This window comes from Cydia splendana, chromosome Z, assembly GCF_910591565.1.
Source record: "Cydia splendana chromosome Z, ilCydSple1.2, whole genome shotgun sequence".
NCBI classification, from domain to species: Eukaryota; Metazoa; Arthropoda; class Insecta; order Lepidoptera; family Tortricidae; genus Cydia; species Cydia splendana.
The window spans coordinates 18,743,867-18,765,900 of record NC_085987.1 but is presented as its reverse complement, the minus strand read 5'-3'; the positions used below and the strand labels follow the sequence as shown (position 1 = coordinate 18,765,900).

General features: G+C 36.4%; 1 protein-coding gene and 1 long non-coding RNA gene across 5 annotated transcripts in view; one reads left to right on the top strand and one right to left on the bottom strand.

The window, feature by feature from the left end:
- The window catches only part of LOC134804941 (uncharacterized), a 384,312-nt gene that overhangs the window by 94,510 nt on the left and 267,768 nt on the right, over positions 1 to 22,034 (top strand). The window lies entirely within an intron of this gene.
- The window catches only part of LOC134804720 (maternal protein pumilio), a 362,073-nt gene that overhangs the window by 237,285 nt on the left and 102,754 nt on the right, over positions 1 to 22,034 (bottom strand). For all 4 annotated transcript variants that reach the window (XM_063777883.1, XM_063777885.1, XM_063777884.1 and 1 more), the window contains 2 exons: positions 15,152 to 15,252; positions 12,482 to 12,655 (listed from right to left, as the gene is read on the bottom strand). In XM_063777883.1, the coding sequence (XP_063633953.1) occupies positions 12,482 to 12,655; positions 15,152 to 15,252 (275 nt within the window). The remainder of the gene's footprint in view (positions 1 to 12,481; positions 12,656 to 15,151; positions 15,253 to 22,034) is intronic.

Sequence of the window (22,034 nt, the reverse complement as noted above, 5' to 3'; positions counted from 1 at the left end):
CTTTGCTTAGTTTGGAGCTAGGTTGATCTGTGTAAGATGTCCCCAGATATTTATTTATTTATTTGATGAACACACAAATAAATGCCCTTACCAGGATTCGAACCTGGGACCTCCTGCTTCATAGGCAGGGTCACTATTGACTAGGCTAGGAGGCCGTATCATTGATAGATTGATAGATCACAATTTGTAATAATAAAAAATACTAAAACTAAATATTTTCGATATTGATTCCTTGGGGTTAGATATGAGGATATTGGGTTTTATTTGAGGAATATTTTACAAAAAATAATTCAACGGTATCGTATCTGGAGGAGCCCAAACTTGGTATGTTTTGAAAATTATTTTAATTTTAATTGAATACAAGTGACTGAAATGTAATAATGTGATATATTTTTAGAACCGGCTCCGAATGCCCTTTCATTTAATACCACACACGATTTGTTTCTGAACAAAATATATTTTTTTTCCATACAAAAAAAAGATGACGTCGTAACTCCTTTCCGTTTTTTTTATTTTTTGGTGCTACGGGTCAAATTGATTCAAATGGCCTAAAGATTAATTGTACCGATTTTCATACCTTTAACACCATTTGCAGCTAATTCCCGAATTTCAGGCTGTACCGCTATCACTAATTAGAAATAATAGGCTTACGAATGTAATCCGTGAATATTCTTTCTATTAAATAATTTCCTAACACACGTGAACAAACATACGTGAAAACAATGGCGTCAAAGTCGAGTAGCATCTTCAAATACAATGCAATGCAACTAGAAACCAATCAATGAATCATATTTCAATAGTTGCTTTAAGTGTCAGGATTTTTAGTGAACTGAATTAACCACTGACAATAAAAAATCGCCTCCGAAAAGTATAAAAATCCATTGACGAACTAACAACATAACATCACTCTTGCTATTTTCGTGAAAACGAAGATGTCGGAGAGATTACTGATATAATTTATTTGATAGTTGAATAGTTCCCAGATCAAATAAAAATATGCTGTGTTGCTTAGACTTCAGGAGAAAATTATACCGCATAACACACTAAGTATAACAAGCGGGCCACTCACACACCTGCCGCAGGGGCAATACCGGTCGCACGGCGGTCGGAGCAATTTTAGGCTGTTTTCTACACACTAGCCTGCCACTCAGTGTGTAAGTGATAGTCCCGCTGAACGCACATCGACGAGAATGGCTCCTGTGTTATCAAAGCACCAACGGATTGGTATCGCCTTGGCACTTCCTGTGCTACTGAAAAAAAAAATTAAAAATAATTACCTGAAAACAAACAATACATTCCCAGCCTGCCATAATTTATCACTACCTACATTTTTAAGTTTAAATTTTACCTGTTTTTTTTTATCCCACATGTGGGGCCGGCCTTTATTCCGTGTCCAAATTTCACGTTCTTTATTCATTGTGACAAGTGACCTCCGTTTGGTTCGGTAGTCGCCAATGAACTGACTGGAATTGCCCCAATCGTACTACACATGTAACAACCTAGCAGGGCGGTAGATACAATCTAGGGAGCTAGGAAGGTCTTGCGCCCCTGCCGCCCTGCTGCAGGCCCAATCTAAAAATTGCCCCTGCTTTCCTACACACATCACAATTAAGGAGGCAATTAAGGGTCCAATTCCAATATTGCCCTTGCGGCAGGTGTGTGAGTGGCCCGCTTTACTTGTAGAACTAACTATTAGCAGAGATATATATAACTCCGTATAAGATAAATAAAGTCTAAGAAAAAAACGTGCCTCGGAAATCAAGAAAGTCATTCTCGAATAGATGGCGCCATACCTCCGCCATACCTTTGGCCTATTCTCGGCTAGATGGCGTTGACGACTATCAGTGAAAGAAGATGGGTCAGTATGGAACAAAAAAAATTAAAAATCATTTATCCGTAAACATATTTTGATGCATTTATACATTTTCAATTTTATTTTAAGTTTTAATTGTGTGTCGATAGATGGCAGTAAATGTACCGTGACTACAAAATTTACTTTGGCAATAGCCCTCTATACTATATATTCTCTTTGATATTAGCGCTTTAAAAATAACTGATACCTGACACTTACAAACCTGGACTTCCTTGGGCTCATTCTACCAAGAATCGTCAGTATTCTCCATCCTAGCATAAAAAGATATTCTAAAATGTCGGTTCCATCACGTCAGGTTTTAGTATCAAAAATATTTCCCAGCCTGCGTGACGTAGCGGAAACTAAAACTTCTTAGGTACAAGTATTTGGGACATAGTTTTTATATTAGCATCAGGATTCAACAAGAATAAGCTAGTGTTTCTGAGTTAGAAGAACCCAAAAAAATCATAATCTGTGAAAATCAGGTATTGAATATTTTTTTAGAAAACGTTGATAAAGTAAGGGACTGCATTAAGTCCGCCATTTGTACATTTTTTTGTGCTCTCCAGACAGCAAGCAATATTTTAGCTCTACCACTATCGACTTTATTTAATCACATAATCGGAACCGCTGCTATACCATCTCAATGGACAGAATCAAATATAATCCTAATTTACAAGAAAGGAGACCCTAAAAACATCTCAAATTACAGACCAATAAGTTTATTACCAGCAGTTTATAAACTTTTTTCATCAATCATCAATCGAAGAATAAGTGCCGCTTTAGAAAACAATCAACCAGTAGAACAAGCAGGGTTCAGAAAGGGTTTCTCAACGGTTGACCATATCCACAGCTTAGAACAACTAATAGAAAAATTTCAAGAAAAAAAAAGGTGTCTCTATATTGCCTACATTGACTACCAGAAGGCTTTCGATACAGTATCACACAAATGGATATGGGAGACCCTAGAACGTCAAGGAGTAGAGCAACAATACATAGAAGTTATCAAAAATCTATACAGGAACAGTACCGGTAAAGTGAAGCTTGAAACCATGGGTCCGAGCTTCCCTATCAAAAGGGGAGTAAGGCAGGGAGACCCTCTGTCCCCAAAACTGTTTATAGCGATCCTGGAAACTATTTTTAGACAGCTAGATTGGAAGAACAAAGGAATATATGTAAACGGCAGCTATTTAAATCATCTTCGTTTTGCAGACGACCTGGTAATATTCGCAGAGACAAGCTCACAACTACAATATATGATTACCTCGCTACATATGGCCAGTGTGCAAGTGGGACTAGAAATGAACCTATCAAAAACTATGGTAATGACAAATGGCAAGGAGCGATCCATAACGGTAGGAAATGAGCCATTGACTTATACAAAACAATACATATACGAGGGGTGTTCAAAATATTCTCGGTATGAGAATGAAAGCAAACAAGTACGAAAAGTTTGATATTTTTATTTTTCAATATACTCCCCCCCTATGTTAATCCCCTTAAAAGATCGATCAATTTTTTTTTTAATCCCTCATAAAAATATTTTTTATCTTTGGTGTAAAAATGCTCCTCCACTGCAGCCTTCAATGCTTCATCGTCAGAAAAAAAAATTCCACGCAGATCCTTTTTAAGATTGGGGAACAAAAAGAAGTCGCTGGGGGCTAAGTCCGGACTATACGGTGGGTGAGTAACAGTTTCAAACCCACATTCAACAATAGCTGCCTTGGCAATATGAGCAGTATGGACGGGGGCGTTGTCACACAGAAGCAGAACACCTTTGGTTAACTTTCCTCGCCTCTTTTCTTTGATTGCATCCTTTAATTGACGTAGAATGTTAGCGTAGTACTGTCGTGTGATATTTACACCTTTTTCTTTATAATCGATTAGTAATATTCCTTCACAATCCCAAAATATCGTGGCCATGACCTTGCCAGCTGAAGGGACGACCTTGAACTTTTTGGGATGAGCTGAACCCTTAATGTGCCACTGCATGGACTCTTGTTTACTCTCTGGGTCATAATGATGAACCCAGGTTTCATCTCCAGTAACTATTCTTTGCAGCACCTCATTAGGATTTTCACCGCACAGGTCAATAACATCGGAACAACACGCTACACGCATGTCTTTTTGAAGCCGAGTCAGCATTCGCGGAACCCATCTTGCACTTACTTTTGACATATTAAGATGGTCATGGATAATATCATGTACGATACCAATAGAAAGATTGGTTACTTGAGCTATAGATTTTACCTTCACTCGACCATCTTCCAATATAAGTTTTTCCACTTTATCAATATTTTCTTGTGAAGTAGCTACTACAGGCCGACCAGGTCTAGGGTCATCTTCAATACTCTCCCTTCCACGTTTAAATTCGCTTGACCACTTTTGAATGGTAGATAGAGAAGGAGCAGACTCACGGTAAACACAATCCATTTCCTCTTTTATGGTTTTTTGATTTTTACCCTGTTTTGTCGAGAATCTTATGACGCATTGATGTTCTAATTTAGTTAACATTGTCAATTCGCACATGATGTTCATGTTTGTTCAGCAATTGCAGAAAAACAAAAGAACATCTCGGTTCCAATTATATTTTTTTTTAATGTCAATGAATAAACCTTAGCGGCCAGTAACGAAAGAAATTTAAGAAGAGGTTGTAAGATATCAATACCGAGAATATTTTGAACGCCCCTCGTACTTAGGAAAACAGATAAGTTTTAATAAAATGAACAACGACTTAGAAATTGAACGGAGAGCACAAAAGACCTGGAACAAATACTGGCAGCTAAAAGAAGTATTTAAGAGTAACATGCCGGTCAGCTTGAAGACTAAAGTCATGAATACATGCTTATTACCTTGTCTGACATACGGCGGTCAGACGTGGAGGTTTACCCAAAAAGCTATGGAAAAGTTAAGGACTTGCCAGCGCGGAATGGAGCGTAGTATGCTAAACATCAAAAAAATACAAAAGATTAACCATACAAAAATAAGACAACACACAAAGAGCATAGATGCTCTCAGCTATGCCAAAAAACTTAAATGGAGGTGGGCAGGCCATGTAGCACGTACCCAAGACAGGCGCTGGACAGTAAGGGTAACGTCATGGAAGGGACCTCTAGGAAAAAGAGGGAAAGGAAGACCCACTATGAGATGGCAAGATGACGTTACCAAAATTGCCGGGCCAAATTGGATACAAGTGGCCAAGGATCGAGATACATGGAGGGCTTTGGAGGAGGCCTTCACCTGTGAACACGGGGTTCTTGAATAACTATTTAAAACATAAATAAAATAGGTATGTAAACAATTTTTAATATGTTCAAGAAATAAAAGGCTTTTTATTTTTATTTTTATTTTTTATTTATTATTGTACATTTTTGTATATACTTTGTGCAATAAAGTTTAAATAAATTAATAAATAAATAAAGTAATTTATTGATAATACTGAATATCTGGGGGAAGCGCTGGTGGCCTAGCGGAAAAAGCGTGCGACTTGCAATGTGGAGGTCGTGGATTCTAACCCCGGCTCGTACCAATGATTTTTCGGAACTTTTGTACGAAATATCATTTGATACATGGTATAATAATGTACTCCGCCTGGTACTCTCTTCCCGTCTTTTCGTGGTCACGTGACTGACACAAGCCTACGTCATCATGCGACAGCGCTATATGATAATATGCGATAGCGCTATATAAAGTGGCAATGTTATTGTGACGTAGGCTTGTGTCACTCTGGGAAGAGAAGACCATGTTTTATTAGACTATGATTTGATACCTATTTATCAGTCGCTTTTCGGTGAAAAAGAACAATGTGAGGAAACCGGACTAATCCCAATAAGGCCTAGTTTACTCTCTGGGTTGGAAGGTCAGGGCAGTCGCTTTCGTAAAAACTAGTGCCCACGCCAATTCTGGGATTAGTTGCCAAGCGGACCCCACGCGAGGAAGAAGAGATTGAATATCTGGGAGACCGACCCAAACCTCAGAAAACAAATAAATACTCATAAATGCGCGTTTTCTCACAGATCAGACCTAGCTAAGAGATCAAACCCCTTATAGCAAATTTCATCGAAATCGTTAGAGCCGTTTCCGATATCACCCAAATATATAAATAAATATATGTGTAATAATTGCTCGTTCAAAGGTAAGATAACACAAAAAGGACAAAAATAAACAAAAAGAAATGATACCTACTCGCACCAGTCTTGAACCCCAATCCTCTTGCACGTATTTCCACGAACATACCGCAACGCTATTGCAGCATACTTACGTTGTGTGAAATTGTCTACTATACAAGGATCACGGAAACACTGTTTGCATGTGTGAGTAATAGTAGGAAAAAGCGTGACAGCAACACTCCGTCGACTTTAAAGGGTGGTTTTTGCACAATGAAGTATTCAATGTTTATTTTAATAGTTCAATATTTCCTCAAAGAGTGCGCTATTCATACTTCTAAGTATACAAATACCAAGACCATTCCACAAAAAAATAAAACCTGAAATTTTGCGAAAGTGGCGCCATCTAGCGAGAGTTAAGCTTTGAGTAACCTAGTCGAACCACCTTAAAAGTCCTCGAGGGTAGGGGGTGTGCTGAGGGTGTATGTAGGGGGGGGTGTTGAAGGTACCTTTTTTCATATTTTTGCTCATATCTCGAATATCAGTACGAATAGCATTATAATTACTTCGGACAAAAGTTTTAACATTAAATTTCCTACAAATTTGGTTATGTTTATTTTTACTCTGCGATCAATACTTTAGGAGCTATAGGCTGTTAAAATTAAATAAGAGATAATAAATTGACGGTTTAAGAAAACGTCGTTTTTTCGTAATTGTTCATCATAAATAAATATTTTAGTTTAGAATATAAAAAAAACCGACCAAGAGCATGTCGGGCCATGCTCAGTGTAGTTACCCGTCCGTCAAAATAGACTATTTGCAAAAACTCGAAAACTGCTAGACCGATTAGGTTCGCTATATTTTTCCTAAGTCTTTACTAAGCTTTTACGATTTTTTTATATTTTTTGGACCCATGGTTCAAATGTTAGGGGAACTAAAGTGGAAAACACAACTTTTTTTCTTTCAGATCGATTATTTCCGAAAATATTAAGTTGATCAAAAAATGGTCCTTAAAGACCCTTATTCATTTTAAAAGACCTATCGAACGACACCCCACACTATAGGGTTGACGCGAAAAAAATTTCATCCCCGACATGGCCCGACATGCTCATGGCCTGTTTTTATATATTTTATCAGCAGGTCGCTTAACTTGCTTACTCTAAACTAAATTTTTTATTTATGATGAACAATTACAAAAAAACGACGTTTTCTTGAATCGTCTATTTTTTTTATCTCTTATTTAACTTTAACAGCCTATAGCTCCTAAAGTATTGATTGTAGAGTAAAAATTAACATAACCAAATTTGTAGTAAATTTTATGTTAAAACTTTTGTCCGTAGTAATTATAATGCTATTCGTACAGATATTCGAGATATGAGCATAAATATGAAAAAAGGTACCTTCAACCCTCCCCTACACCCTCAGCACACCTCCTACCCTCGAGGAGTTTTAGTACGTTTATCTGGACACCATAAGGTATACCTGTACCAATTTTCAAAACTACACGAATAATTTCCGCAAATTTTTCTAATTTGCTTAGGCTAGTCTGGGAAATTATAATTCCTGTCACTACACTAAATCCATCTTCCGCCCCGCCACTGGCCCAATCCCTCGACCCCCCGATCACTCAACCTCACAGCGCATCAACCCCACGACCCTGAACCAGCAACCCTTCAACCGCCATACCCCGATCTCTTAATCCCTGACCCCTAAACTCCTAACCTTAACCCCCGCTCAGTAGCCTTACCACGAGTTTGACATTGATATATTCGCTAGCGTGTGTGTAACTTACTTTATATGCATCTCGCTCGTACTGGCATATTAGTGCGAGCGAGATGCATAAAAAGTAAGTTACGAGGACGTTAGCGAATATGTCAATATCAAACTCGTGGTAAGGCTACTGATCGGGGGTAGTGTCAAACTCATGGTAAGGCTACAGTTGCACTACATCAAATTGATGGTTTTCGGAAGCAAATGCTCGAGTTGCTTTAGAAAACACTGAAATCACTTCTAAATTTTTAAAGGCACGTGCTTTAAAAATTTAGGAGTTCTCTCAATTCCTCATGGATTCCATGATCAGACCAGAACCAAACATAATACGGAAACACCTTGGAGGTAACTTCTTCCAAACAAAGAATTACTCAAATCGGGTCATGGGTGCCGGAGTAATCGCTGAACATACTACATATAAAAAATTATCATCATTATCAGGTCTACTTCATCAAATTGGTGGTTTTCGGGAAAAATGCTCGAGATGCTAAGAAAACACCCAAATCACCATGCATGTGCCTTTAAAAATTGAGGAGTTCCCTCAATTCCTCATGGATTCCATCATCAGACCAGAACCAAAAATAATACGGAAACACCTTGGAGGTAACTTCTTCCAAACAAAAAAAGAATTACTCAAATCGAATCATAGGTGCCGGAGTAATCGCTGAACATACTACATTTAAAAAATCATCATCGTTATCATCAAAGCAATCATCATTATCAGGTCTACTTCATCAAATTGGTGGTTTTCGGGAAAAATGCTCGAGTTGCTTAAGAAACCACCCAAATCACCACGCATGTGCCTTTAATAATTGAGGAGTCCCCTCAATTCCTCATGGATACCATCATCAGAACAGAACCAAATTAATATGGGACCAACTTGGAGGGAGCTCCTTTCAAACAAAAAAAGAACTACTGAAATCGGACTACGGATGTCGGAGTAGTGATCCAAAAGACTCCAGCCCTGTGAGCCTTTTTTTAGGGCTCGCCTCATTTCTTGACGCCTAAAGGCGTCAGTAATAGTCAGTCAGTCATAGTAAGTCAGCGTAGTAAAATAGGCTTTTAGCCTTTTAGGCGTCAAGAGATGAGGCGAGCCCTAAAAAAGAGCTAACAGGGCTCGAGTCTTTTGGATCACTATGTCGGAGTAATCGGTGAACGTACATAAAAAAAATAGCCACAACCGAATACAGAACCTCCTCCTTCTATGAAATTGAAGTCGGTTAAAAATATAATAATTGTGTTTAAATGTAATTAAACGTATGATATGTAAAAAACTTATTACATGTGAAATGTAACACCTTCTTTTCGTAAATTTGATGTCCCCGACCTTTTTACAACAAAAAACCGAGCAATTAGGCATTTTTTCTGCTGCTGTGTTCAGTCGCGCGATTGGACTTGGTCTGATTAAAAATCCGAGCACAACTAGTTTTATTACCCGCGCTAGATCATTTGATCTTGTACCTAGGCAGAGGGGAAATAGTGCGAATGCCGCCTCTCTTCCGTGTTGCTCGAAGGCTGCCCACGTACCATACAATACAGTTAGTTTCCAGTAGGCTATAAGCCTTTTTTTGTTTTTATTATTAAATACGGGTATTAAAAGGGAACGAAAATTTGATTATTTTTGCGCTAGGGGCTATTCATAAATTACGTCATTTCAAATTAGGGGGGGTTCTGGACATCGGATGATGGTCATCATTTTTAGGGTTCCGTACCCAAAGGGTAAAAACGGGACCATACTAAGACTCCATTATATTGATTTAAACAATTTTCACTCGTACTTTTATAACTAAGTCCCGTGTTAGTTATTAAATTATAAGACTCCATTATATAGCTAGACAGTTGAAATTTTCACAGATGATGTATCTCTGTGGCAGCTATAACAACAAATACTAAAAACAGAATAAAATAAATATTTAAGTGCTGCTCCCAGGCTCCCACACAACAAACGTGATTGTGTATTGCCGTTTTTTGCGTAATGGTACGGAACCCTTTGCGCGCAAGTCCGACTCGCACTTGGCCGGTTTTTTATTATTATTTCATCGCATGTTTGAGAAAAGCACTTACTTCCCGGTAATAATTAGTGTCCGACCGAAGGTTCGGTTTCAGTTTCGGTTTCGGCCAAAAAATCATGTTTCGGCTGTAGTTTCGGTTTCGGCCAAAAAACGGCCGAACCTTTCGGCCGAAACTTATGAAATGGTACTTCGTACTATGAAACTTAACTATGTGACAAAGACCAAAAGCTGGGGAATAAGTAGGACAATATTAATACGTACATATACTGATTCATGTACTTGTAGGTACAGAAATTAATTGGTTTATTTTAAAACACAATTCCACTAATGAGGGCGCCACTGGACGGTCGACGCAGTCTTAAGATGCTGTCATTACCTATAACGCGCACACTGTCTAATTGTATCGGAGTGAATGAGATGATAGCACTGTCGCATGTTACTGGGCCCTGGGCAAGAGAATAATAAGAAAACTCATCATTTTCCTCGCGTAATCCCGGAATTTTCGCCACGGCTCATGGGAGCCTGGGGTCCAATTGACAACTAATTCCAAGAATTGGCGTAGGCACTAATTTTTACGAAAGCGACTGCCATCAGACTGACCTTCTAACCCAGAGAGTAAACTAGGCGTTATCAGGACTAGTCCGGCATCCTCACGATGTGTTACTAGTGCCGCAAAGTTGATTTTCTCAATAGTTAATATTTTACGAGGCTGAACAGCTGACTATTGATTAAAACTAAGAAGAAACCCTTAAAAGTGTCTCCAATTTTTCATACGAATGCTCGACCTTAGACTTCACATTTTACCTCAATTTACCATTAGTTTGTGTTCCACATGTCCTCTACTTCAGCTTAGCTTAGCCTTTGGCCTCGCTGCGCCATGCTCGGCCTGCGGTCTCGCTTTATAATACAATGGACATTGGTTGGAGTCTGTGCTCAACTACTTATCCTGAAGCCTGATTGATGCACGGCTTTGACTTGGCATGAAAGTTCGCCTCAATGGGGCACTTCGGACTTTTAGGCCCAGGTGAAGATCGGTACCCGGCCTTGCGATATTGTCAACAAAAAATTTCTGGCTCGCTGCGCTCGCGTTTTTGATTGACCCTGTATCTTCATGTTAGCTTGACTGGTGAATGAATAGAGTTAGACCAAGAAAATTCTGCAATGATTTTGATAGCATACGCAGAGCAACTAATGTAAATGTCATTTATACGTCATAATTTCATAGAAGTTTTGACGTTTAAAATACAAATAAATATTTACTTTATATCGTGTAATAATATTTTTTGGACGTAATAAATGTTTAGTGGCGATATAATATTTTTTTGAATCTCTAAACTCTTTGATGAGGATGTATGGATTACGGTAAATGAGGTTGTCTATGCTGCTCTAAGAAATATGTCATGGATTGATGACGTCACTTCTTAGATCGCTTCTGATTGGTGTTTCAGTGAAAATGGCCGATTGGAGAATTTAGTACTTTTATTTTAGTGAATATATTAATAATCCTGCAGTTTATACTGAGATTGGGCCATTTTTTTTAATCATATTAACATATATGTTTCTTTGAAACCATTATTTCCATGATTCTTTGTTACTGTCAGGCCTATTCAATGTAATAGAGAGGTAATGTCAAAGAAAAAAACGTGCCACATTGTTTAACATTCAAAACAGATGGCGCTGTGCTGCGCCGTATGGTTTGCGGTCACTGAATTATCAAACGTCTACTATTGACAATCAAGAGTTACCGCAAAATGTATAGAGCTGTACAGCGCCATTTCGTTTACCTGTCAAATTCGGAGCACGAAATTGCCCATCGATTTTACGCATGTTACTCAATCAAAGTATCTTTTCATCTCTCCTGTTCGGAAAGTTCACCTTTCATAGGCTGATAACCGGGTGGAAAATTGCATTTCCCACCCTAGGGTGGAAAGTATTTTTTTTTTTAATTTTTACTTCGAGCAACGGCTAACAGCCATATATGCCATATTTTTCAGTTAAAAGCTCTCATATTAGCTTCCGCATGACTGAAATTGGCGCCGTTTACATTGTGATCGAAAAAAATCTAAAACCATAGACAATCAGATCTTAAATTGGGATGTGTCTGCAACGGCCTTAATGTATACGCGCCTTAAAAAAAGTGAGACTGAATGAATGAATGAATGTAATGTAATGATAATATTTTAATAAACATTCATTGTCATTTATATTAATTTATTAACAAATATATGTTTATTTTATACATTTAAATATTAAATACAAGTAGTATAATTTTTACATACAATAATAAATATTTTGGCAGTAGTAACATTTTTATTTTTATGAAAATAATAAAATAGAAAAAAAACTAATTAGGAAAAGGCGGGAATAGGTATTGGTACTAAATAAACTGTTGAGACATTACTTGCTCTGGTTCAAAATGGATTTTTCAAGTGATTCGAGTGACTTATAGTTATGTGGTTTACCTATGTATCTGTTAATAATTTGTTCTAAAGAAATATACCTACCAATTAAATAATGAACCTACATTTCTCGTGTTTGACTTTCCTCATAGTCGAAATGAAAAGTAGAGTGTTTTAACTCGGGTAAAAGTAACCATCTCACCCTCGAACTATTGGCGCTCTCTCTTCGTTCGAGCGCCAAAATATCTCGGGTGAAATGGTTCACTTTCCACCCTTGGTTAACAATCTACTATTGCTCTTAGTCTATAACCCGGACCCCAAGTTTACTAGTGTACAACTCACCTGCACATCGAAAGGTTGGTGATGTTGAGAGGAATCGGGTGCTGACTGCACGACCGAGGCCCCATTGACGAGATTAGGAGCCGCTCCTGCGGCGACGCCGCCGCTGGCGCCCGTCACGCCGCCCACGCTCCCGACACCGCCCACGGTGCCTACTCCACCAACACCACCGCCATACTGTAAAAATAGTTACATTTTATTGCAAGTGTGCTAAGTGTGTCATTATATACCAGTCCCGATATGACTTTTATGAGCCGTAGCCCGTAGGCGAATATAAGAAATGGGACAAATACGTAATGACACTTGCACACTAACATACACGACGGTTTTTAATGCATTTAAGATAAAATTACAATAAAACAAATATTGGTTACATTACATACAAAGATTAGTTACTAGATAAGTATTTAAAAACCACTTTAACGTTAACAATCGCTCGAAGTATTACATCACAGTTAATACACTTAGGGCTAGTTGCATCAACCACATTTAGCAGACTGATTTAACGTCAATCAGCAGTGTGGTATGAAACTTCCCAGACAATAAAATTTAGCGAACGCTTTAACGGTGACAGACGGTTTGGTGCAACGACCCTTACTCATGCGGAACAATCAATCATCAAACATATCTATCCATTTGTTTTCTGGAAGTACACCACACTCAGATGTGTGTGGTGTACTTTCCAGGTGGTTATATGAAAATAATGTTCATGAAAGGTACAAAACTTGATGACACAATTCTACAGCAACCCCAACTTCATTTGGTTTGTACTCCCAAACTATAGTGGTACAATTTTTTTCAAGTACTTAAGTACCCATTCGCTGGCCCAATATTACAAGGTTTTATGTTTCACTTCTATCGAACTGAAATTTGAACATTGTCATAGTGACATTAAGTCGAATTTCAACTATCTTGAAAATGTAACATAGAACCCTGTAATATTGGGCCAGAAATTGTGTACTAAATCCTCATATAATTGTGTTGCATACACGCGCACTTACGTACTTAAAGTCAGTGTCAAATGTCACCAAATTCGTATTGTTACAGTAAAGTAACCTAGAGGGCGCTGCGGATGAAATGTTTATGGTTGAAAAAAGATTGGAAATTAAATTTAAATTCTTGTTTGAGAAACGAATGAGACTTTGACAAGGCACTTAGAAAGAACCAACTGATATTTTCAGACGTTAATTGTAGGGATGTACCGACCAGTGTAAATATATTTCGATTTAGACGTCATTTTTTTGTTGTATTCGGTAAATATCAACACGTCTTAGAAAATGTTTGAGTTTTGGAAACGATAGTGATAATTCGAAAATTGTGCACAATCACGCCACCTTAAGTATCCATATACTGCGCCTTTGATTTTGGCGGCAGCAAGTTCTTTTAAGTAAATTCTGCTCCCGCTCTCATTTTCGTATTAGTACAATTTATATTCATTTCATATTTTCTTCGGAACTCATATTAAATAACACAAACAACAAAATAGAATTACAGAAAAAATACCTACGCGTGTTTGTGTAGACACTTTTACCGCTAATATATAAATGAAATATTTCAAATGTGTATTTGTGTAGTTAAATTTGCAGTTCACAATTATTGGATTTGTTTAATAATGTGTTATTTATTATGTTCATGTCAAATTTATATTTTAAATAAAACTGCAAAATGTGTAGCAAACATCGTTTATTGTTTTTTTAATAGGCGTAGTGGCAGAATGTCATAACGAACCAAAAAGCAAATATTGTTTACAGTTTTTTTTTAATGGCTGAATGCCATAATGCTGTGTCACAAATATATGTGAAATGGAAATTAAAAAAGAGCCGCTTCCCGGCCTAGACCTGTAACTTTGTATGAAATTTAATTAAACACCTCTCGTCTGGCCACGCCGGAGACATGATACTTCCCAGCCTAATATGAAGAACATAACATCAATATTTCATTGCATGTTTATGCATTCGGCCGGCAACCCCTTACTTCCCAGCCTCTGCAGTAATGTACTATTGCAAAGATCAGTTTGAATTGAATTTATGAGACATTTTATTTTGATAAACGCCCATAAGCATACGTCGCACTCCAGCCGGCATTTTGCGGGCATGTCATTGGTAAGGTTCACAAATCAATTTTCGAGTTGTCACAATAAAGTATTTGTAGTATGCAATTCCAAATACCTTAGCAACTAATGTTGTACGTTAGTTAGGTATCTATTTTAATATCCATTCAATTTTAAATAAAAATAAGGTTGAATAATATGTAGAATATTTGATATGACAACTTACTTTTTAAGCATATTATGCGAATATATTATTATTTTTTCCTAAATTGTTGGCAGTCAAGGTTCTTCGTCATGTCAGATATTTATTAGATGTTTTAAGTAGCCACTTAAATGGAATTATCACTTCAAAGAATATTTACACATTTAAGATTGATACATGATAACTGGTATATTACAAATACTCGTAAGTAGGTACATATACTCGTAAGTTAAGATGTTATTTTTTTGTAAACCTTACCGGTATGCCCCCAAACTGCCCGCTGGAGTGCGACGTATTCCCATAAGAATTGTGAGTCATAGTAATAATTGTTTGGTGTTACGGTTTTGACGTCCTTTTGTCGTACGGCAGTTTTAGTGAAAACATTATTTCGCTTCTTAAATACGAAAAATAATATCAGTACCTGTTGAGTGCTTGCAAAACTGTTGTTGTCAAATTGAGGATGTTGTTCCATTTGTAACACCAGCTCTATGTGCTGGTTCATGGAATCGTTCAGAGTCATACCTGAAATGTACCAAATATTTTTTTTTTTATAAAACTAGGGACAATTTAAATATACACAGACTGATAATATAGTCTGTTCGAGAAACGGAAAACGGTGAAAAATAGAGATGATACTCCTAAAAATACGTGTGATACCTCATTAGATTCGTAATGATGTCTAGAAAAATGTATTCGAAGCGTGTTAAAGCACACAAAAAATATCAAAAGTTATAAACAAAAAAAGGGGGAAAAAAGTAGATATTTTTTATTTCCCTAATATCTCAAAAAGTATTAATATTTAAGAAATTAAAATTTATATTATAAAAGAGGAGGATATTTCCAATCAAACATTCCATACTTGCCGAACTGTATCTCCATTATTTATACTTTTTATTCAACGCTGAACACAGCCCTCCGCGCCTCATTTTCAAGAAACGCGTGCGGCGTGAAAAAACGATTACGTAACATTAAATATAATTTTTAAGATATTAAATAGTGATTGAAAAATTTAAAAAAATTATGGTGTATTTAAAACATGTTAACAAATGTACTACGACTTGTATAAATTTATCTTAAAGTTATTTTTACAAAAAGTTATGCAATTGTTAATCAACAAAATTCTCTCGAACATCCTTCTTTATCGATAACAATATAAAAAGGATAAACAGCGTGGAATTTGACGACGGACCTTTCCGGAAATGGGAGATAGTTTAGCCTTAGCTCTATATTTTCTCCATAGAAACTATGTTAATATGAGCAACCGTTTCTAAATTATGGCCTTTTAAACATCCATGCAAAAAACTACTTTGTTCTAACCCTAACAGGTGACATGGTCAATGAACTTAATTGTAAACAATCGTTAGACGACAGGTATGTTAAGTTTTGCCCCTAAAGTAGGTACCCTTTCTTAGGTCTTCTGGCTACTCGGTAAGAATCGTCGCAGGATTTATGTAAGCGATTCTAAGCGTGTCTCCCCTTGTTTAGTTTTTGGGTGAAGTATGAATGTAATTTCTCCATATTCAATAGTAGGTACTAACGACAATAAACAGTGCAAATGGTGACATTGACAATCACTCAAAAGTACTCAATCGTCATAAACAATAAAAAATTATATCGTAACCATGGTCTAATAAAACATGGTCTTCTATTCCCAGAGTGACACGGGCCTACGTCACAATAACATTGCCACTTTATTTCAACATAACATGTTACATGGGTACATTATACCTATGGTTAATAAGTTAAAATACTTCTTTATAATATTATAATTTTCATTTATATGTATTTTATCTTAAATTTTACAATAACACGTCATTTTTAATTATTCGTTAGCAATATCTTCCGATTCACGAAAGAAATTTCAGACATTCGGGTAATTCTGTTTACATTACTGGCAACACAGGATAGCGCTGTCACATTTGACAATTCGGATCTAGATAACTTCATGCCCTGGCCGTCATCCTTGTCGAACGCGTGTTAATTGTTATTTCCTTCTCGCTCAGTGTCAGCAGTCGCAGTGTTTTCCAAACTTTTCACGTCGTAAGCTTGGTAATAAATGTGTAACTGTGAATTCATTTTTCAAACGTTTGTCTTGTATAGATAAATAAAGTTTAATTTAATACATTAGATTTGTTTTATTTTACTATGTTTCTACATGAATAACTTAAAATTAATGCCGTTAAAATAATTTTCACCGTTGGTTAAAATTCTCCCACATTTTAAAGTTTGAGAACCTGTAAACAGCATGATGACGTAGGCCCGTGTCAGTTAGGTCATACGCGAATCTCGGAATAGAGTACCAGGCGGAGTATATTATTATACCATGATCGTATCCTCTTTCACCATAAACCCCTGTTTACCTGGAGTAATAAAAAGGTCTGACATGTTTCACAAAATTGTTTTAGAATAAAATGAAACCGTGTCTAGGTTGAACAGGATTTTTTCTTCATGTAATAATTCTGTTTGATTATTATTTTTGTTTAAGGCGACGGTAGCGGTGGGTAAAATTTCAGATTCTGTCAATTTACCCCATTTCACACACAAGCGCACTTCACGCACACTACCTCACTTTACTGGGACAGGTCAGTGACCCATCATGTTTTTTTAAGATTGGACTTTTAGTTTAGTATTGACCACTAGCCTCCTTTGAGGGTAAAAGCGTTCCATTGAAAGATGAAAGAGAAACAATGCATTTAGTCTTGCTTTCCTTGTCTGTTCATGTCACACGTGACGTATCTATTTAATTCATTTGATTGTTGACTGTTTTACTACCTAATATTGCTTTGTCGAGATACGCGTTTTGTACAATTAAAGCGAATAAAACAAGATGTCATTAAGTCAGATGTAAAATGTTATTTACTACTCTATACGGTTTTTCATAAGGTGCAAAATCCATTCAATAGGAATTTAAATAAATAAAGTTTCGGCAGGGTGGCAATTTCATTTTGGCGGATAAAGCGAAACAGAATAGTTATATCGAACCTGCTTACAAATTTTCACGAGAATCAGTTGAGAAATGTGATCTGCAAAGGAGAACATACAAAAGCATTTTTGCCCAAGCTGAAACGGAGACCTTTGCTAACGCTCGGCCAATGATGGTTTAGGTACACCGATAAAAAATGGTTGTCCCTGCTGTAATTTTAATATCTTTATATTTCAAACGGTATAGTTTTACCTTTAAAAATAATCGGTATCGCTAAACAATAGCGGTACCTTACTACTTATACGTCGGTTAGTTTACTAACTTGATTGTTAGTAAACTAACCTGGAAAATAATCTCAAAATCACCGAAACATTTATGTACAGTCACCTGCAATAATATGTTACGTCATTAGCGCCAACTTTGCCTCCAGGGAAACTTTGCCCAAAAAGACAATTTTAAACAAATTCGTTAATGTAGAAAAAATTATAATAGTTATGGCCACCCTGCTATTTTTAGTAGAAAATAGGTTAGGTATCCTCGGGTTCTTTGGGCACTTGGCCCGGCGGGAACCCGACAGTCTAGAGAAGTTGATGATCGGTGGCCAGGTTGGGGCAGAAGAGGCAGAGGCAGAATACCCACACGCTGGTTTGATGCCATTGAGGCAGTCACACGCGTCAAGTTCCAGGGCTCTATGCGGAAGGCAGAAGATCGGCCAGGTTGGAGAGCAATCCAAGAAAACGCAACTTATGGCGGTCACGACCCTCAGTCATGAGGTTACGACGAAGAAGAAGAGAGAAGAAGGTTAGGTATATTTCTGACAAAACTATATAACAAACTTGTGCATAACTTGACTTGGGAATTTTGAGTTTGAGCGAGTTGTCTAATATAGGGTATATTTCGGCGGGCAAAAAATTGATAAATAATGAATGCAAGTAGAAAAAATTGAGAACCCTTTGACAAATGTTTCCGGGTTTGAGTTATAACACATGAAGCATAGATTATGTCTATTGAGATTTAAACTAAAAAGGCCTAAATACACAAAAGTTTTAGCGGTGGGCAAAGTAATCCGGTAATTTGGCATCCATACCAACATTGCACACCACCAAAAACGGATTAGGGTTGTCACTTTCATCTAATTTACCCAACTTCGCAAGTAAAAGAAGGTTATGTTTGTACACTAAAATAAGTTTATAAATATATACTGTATTTATTTGTCTTATTATCCTTTATTTAGATGTTTTAACCCGTTAACGAATGAAAAACACAACAAAAATCATATTTTTGGCCATTAAACTATTGTAACAGATTTTCTCAAAAGTGACAACCCTAGCCTTTGTAAAATGCTTAGGCGAGCCTTATTTGGAAATGGGCAAAAACGGGTAGGCAACATTGTCCAGCAAATTTATTTTAAAGTTTTTACACTTATCGCTTAAGTTATTAACAGGGAATGGTAGGATTGCCCAAAACCTTTAAGTGATCCTTAGACATCATCATCATACGAGCTGTATTTGAATACCAAATTGACGTGGGCAATGTTGGCGAATACCCCGGATATCTTTGCCCGCCCTCTAAAACGCAAAAAAATGGGTAAAAACACGATAAAAATTATTTTTTTTTCAAATAAACTGATGCGTTTGATGACAATGGACGTGCTGAGCAAAAAAAGTCATATGATGTGTTGAGAAATTCGTTTAAAAAAAAAAGCGGGCAAAGTTGGTGATAATAACGGTACCTATTCTTCGAAGGCCGCAAAAATATGTGACATGGTCTTATGGTTCTACAAATAAGATCGTGTCAGATATTTTTGCGGCCTTCGTTGTGTAACATCAATTGCAGGCGACTGTACATTTGGAATAATTGTTTTATTTAGTTTCAACGAAAGTTTCAAGTTTAGTACGAAAATACTTCAGATATGCAATATGCACAAAATGTAGACCTAATCGAAATAAAACATTGCTTTTTATAGGTAATTTATAAAACATTCGATACATAGGTATACATAACAATAACTAGAGCGCTATTGGCCTGTAAGCTTCATCTCGGTCTCCAAAGCCGCAAAAACTCGCTAGTACTTAGTGCTGGTCTAGCCGTTATTTTTTCCTGAAGATTTTCAGAGAACAGCACGTACACGCATTATACATATAGACGGAACGAACGGCATTATCATAATCATTTATTCGTCGCAATCCATGGTATTACAAATCTAGGTACAAGACTTTCAGGTATTACTTATACGAATTACATAACTCTTCCTGTTAATAGGCAATATTTAAAGATAAAAGTTCTATAATATAATACAAGATTACAATTGTCATCAAAATTCATTGACGTACAGAAGTCAAATACGTTTTTAAACTGACGCAAAATGATACCAGCATAATAAAAATTGATCCCAATCAGTAAAGATGAGTCTTTAAACTTTTTTCATTTTAAGCGAGTTTTGAAGGAACATAATACTTAAATTCGACTGTAATCGTATTGTTTTAAGATAGTTTACTGCGGTTTTCAACCATTATAACAGCAAATCAAATTTAAATGAGACGCGAGCTGATATTTATGTACCCTATTTTTTGAAATACAATTTATCTACTGGTATACTTTCTCGTGTGCGTATATGATTTAATGTCAATATAATTGTCAAAAGCAAGAAAATCAAGCTGTCATTTTCATTTGAAGAAGTACACGTGTGCTCCGGTGTAGCCCCAACGGGCATCTGACTTGAAGAAGAATTTTGAGTGATGTCGTCAATGTATGGAAATTGTTCGAAAGTTTACATTTGAGTTTGAATTTCTGTGTTGTCTTTGTGAGTAAAAATATAAATCGATAATAAATTGGTAGCTGAATTATCTAGCTTTCAGAATCATACAATAATTCAATTACTGTCAAAGACAAAATTGTTTTGCTTCTGTCTCAAACGGAACTCCATATTTTGATTTTTTGATACTTTTAGTGTCGATTTGTAGAGAATAACAGCAAATTAAAAATATAATGGCATAAAGACTCGGTACACGGTTTCTTCGTGAACAAATTTACGTGTAATTTAATGCAATTATTAAACATTTATTGAACAAATTATGGTTACAAAGTGAGGTCTAAATCGAAAAGGTCATATACCGGCCCCTTAAAACGTGCATGACAAATATGAAATACTTAATAATTGCATTTCCTATAATTAACGAACCTCTTTGCGTGGTTGAAAATCAACACTATGGTTAGAATGTAATTGTCAATTGTCATTAACCTTTCCTAATGTCATATGCCTTTGTTGAAGGCTCGAGGTTACTTAAATTTGGCTACAAATATAATGACATTAATGACCACCAAAAAATACTTTGGTACCCTAAATAAAATAATCATGCTTACCAAAAAAAATAACTGAACACCAAAAAAATAAGGCCTAAAATTACAAAAGTACCACCGTTTTAATTACGACTGCACTTCAAATTGTATTCAAATATCAAATATATTAAATGATCACCAAAAATCATTAATGATCACCAAATCTTGAACACCAGATTAATGCGACATTTTCACCTAAATAAACCACTATGATTACCAAAAATGTATACATATTACCAAATAAAGTAAAATGATGCCAAAATTACTAGCCCCTGCCGCTCAACCCCCCGTTCCCCGCACCGCATACCTACCTAACCTAACCTACTTTTCTAATAGCATACTGAAATGCTACTAGAAAAGTAGGTTAGGTTAGGTTTGAACTGCGACCTTTACAGAAACGAAATGCTAGTATAAAAGTGGGTTAGGTTAGGTTAGAACTGCGATCCTCACAGAACCGAGCTGCTATCAGATAAGTGCGTTAGGTTAGGTTAGAACTGCGACCCTTACAGAAAAGAAATGCTACTAGAAAAGTGGGTTAGGTTAGGTTTGACCTGCGATTCTTACAGAAAAGAAATGCTACTAGAAAAGTGGGTTAGGTTAGGTTTGAACTGCGACCCATACAGAAACGAAATGCTACCAGAGAAGTGGGTTAGGTTAGGTTTGAACTGCGATCCATACAAAAACGAAATGGTACTAGAAAAGTGGGTTAGATTAGGTTTGAACTGCGGCCCTTACAGAAAAGAAATGTTATTAGAAAAAGGTGACGAAGTGGATTAATTAATTTAATAGGATATTAAATATTTGAACATTTTTATTAAAAATGAGCTTATAATTTTGGTGGTCATTTACTATTTTTGGGTTTACAGTGATTAGTTTGGAGTCATTTGCTTTAATAGGATAGCAAGATTTAAAAATTTGGTTATAATTTTACATTAAAATGGAGTTCTAATTTTGGTGGTCATTTCCTATTTTTGGGTTTACAATGATTATTTTGGTGTCATTTTATTTAATAGGATAGCAAGATGTAAAAATTTGGTTATCA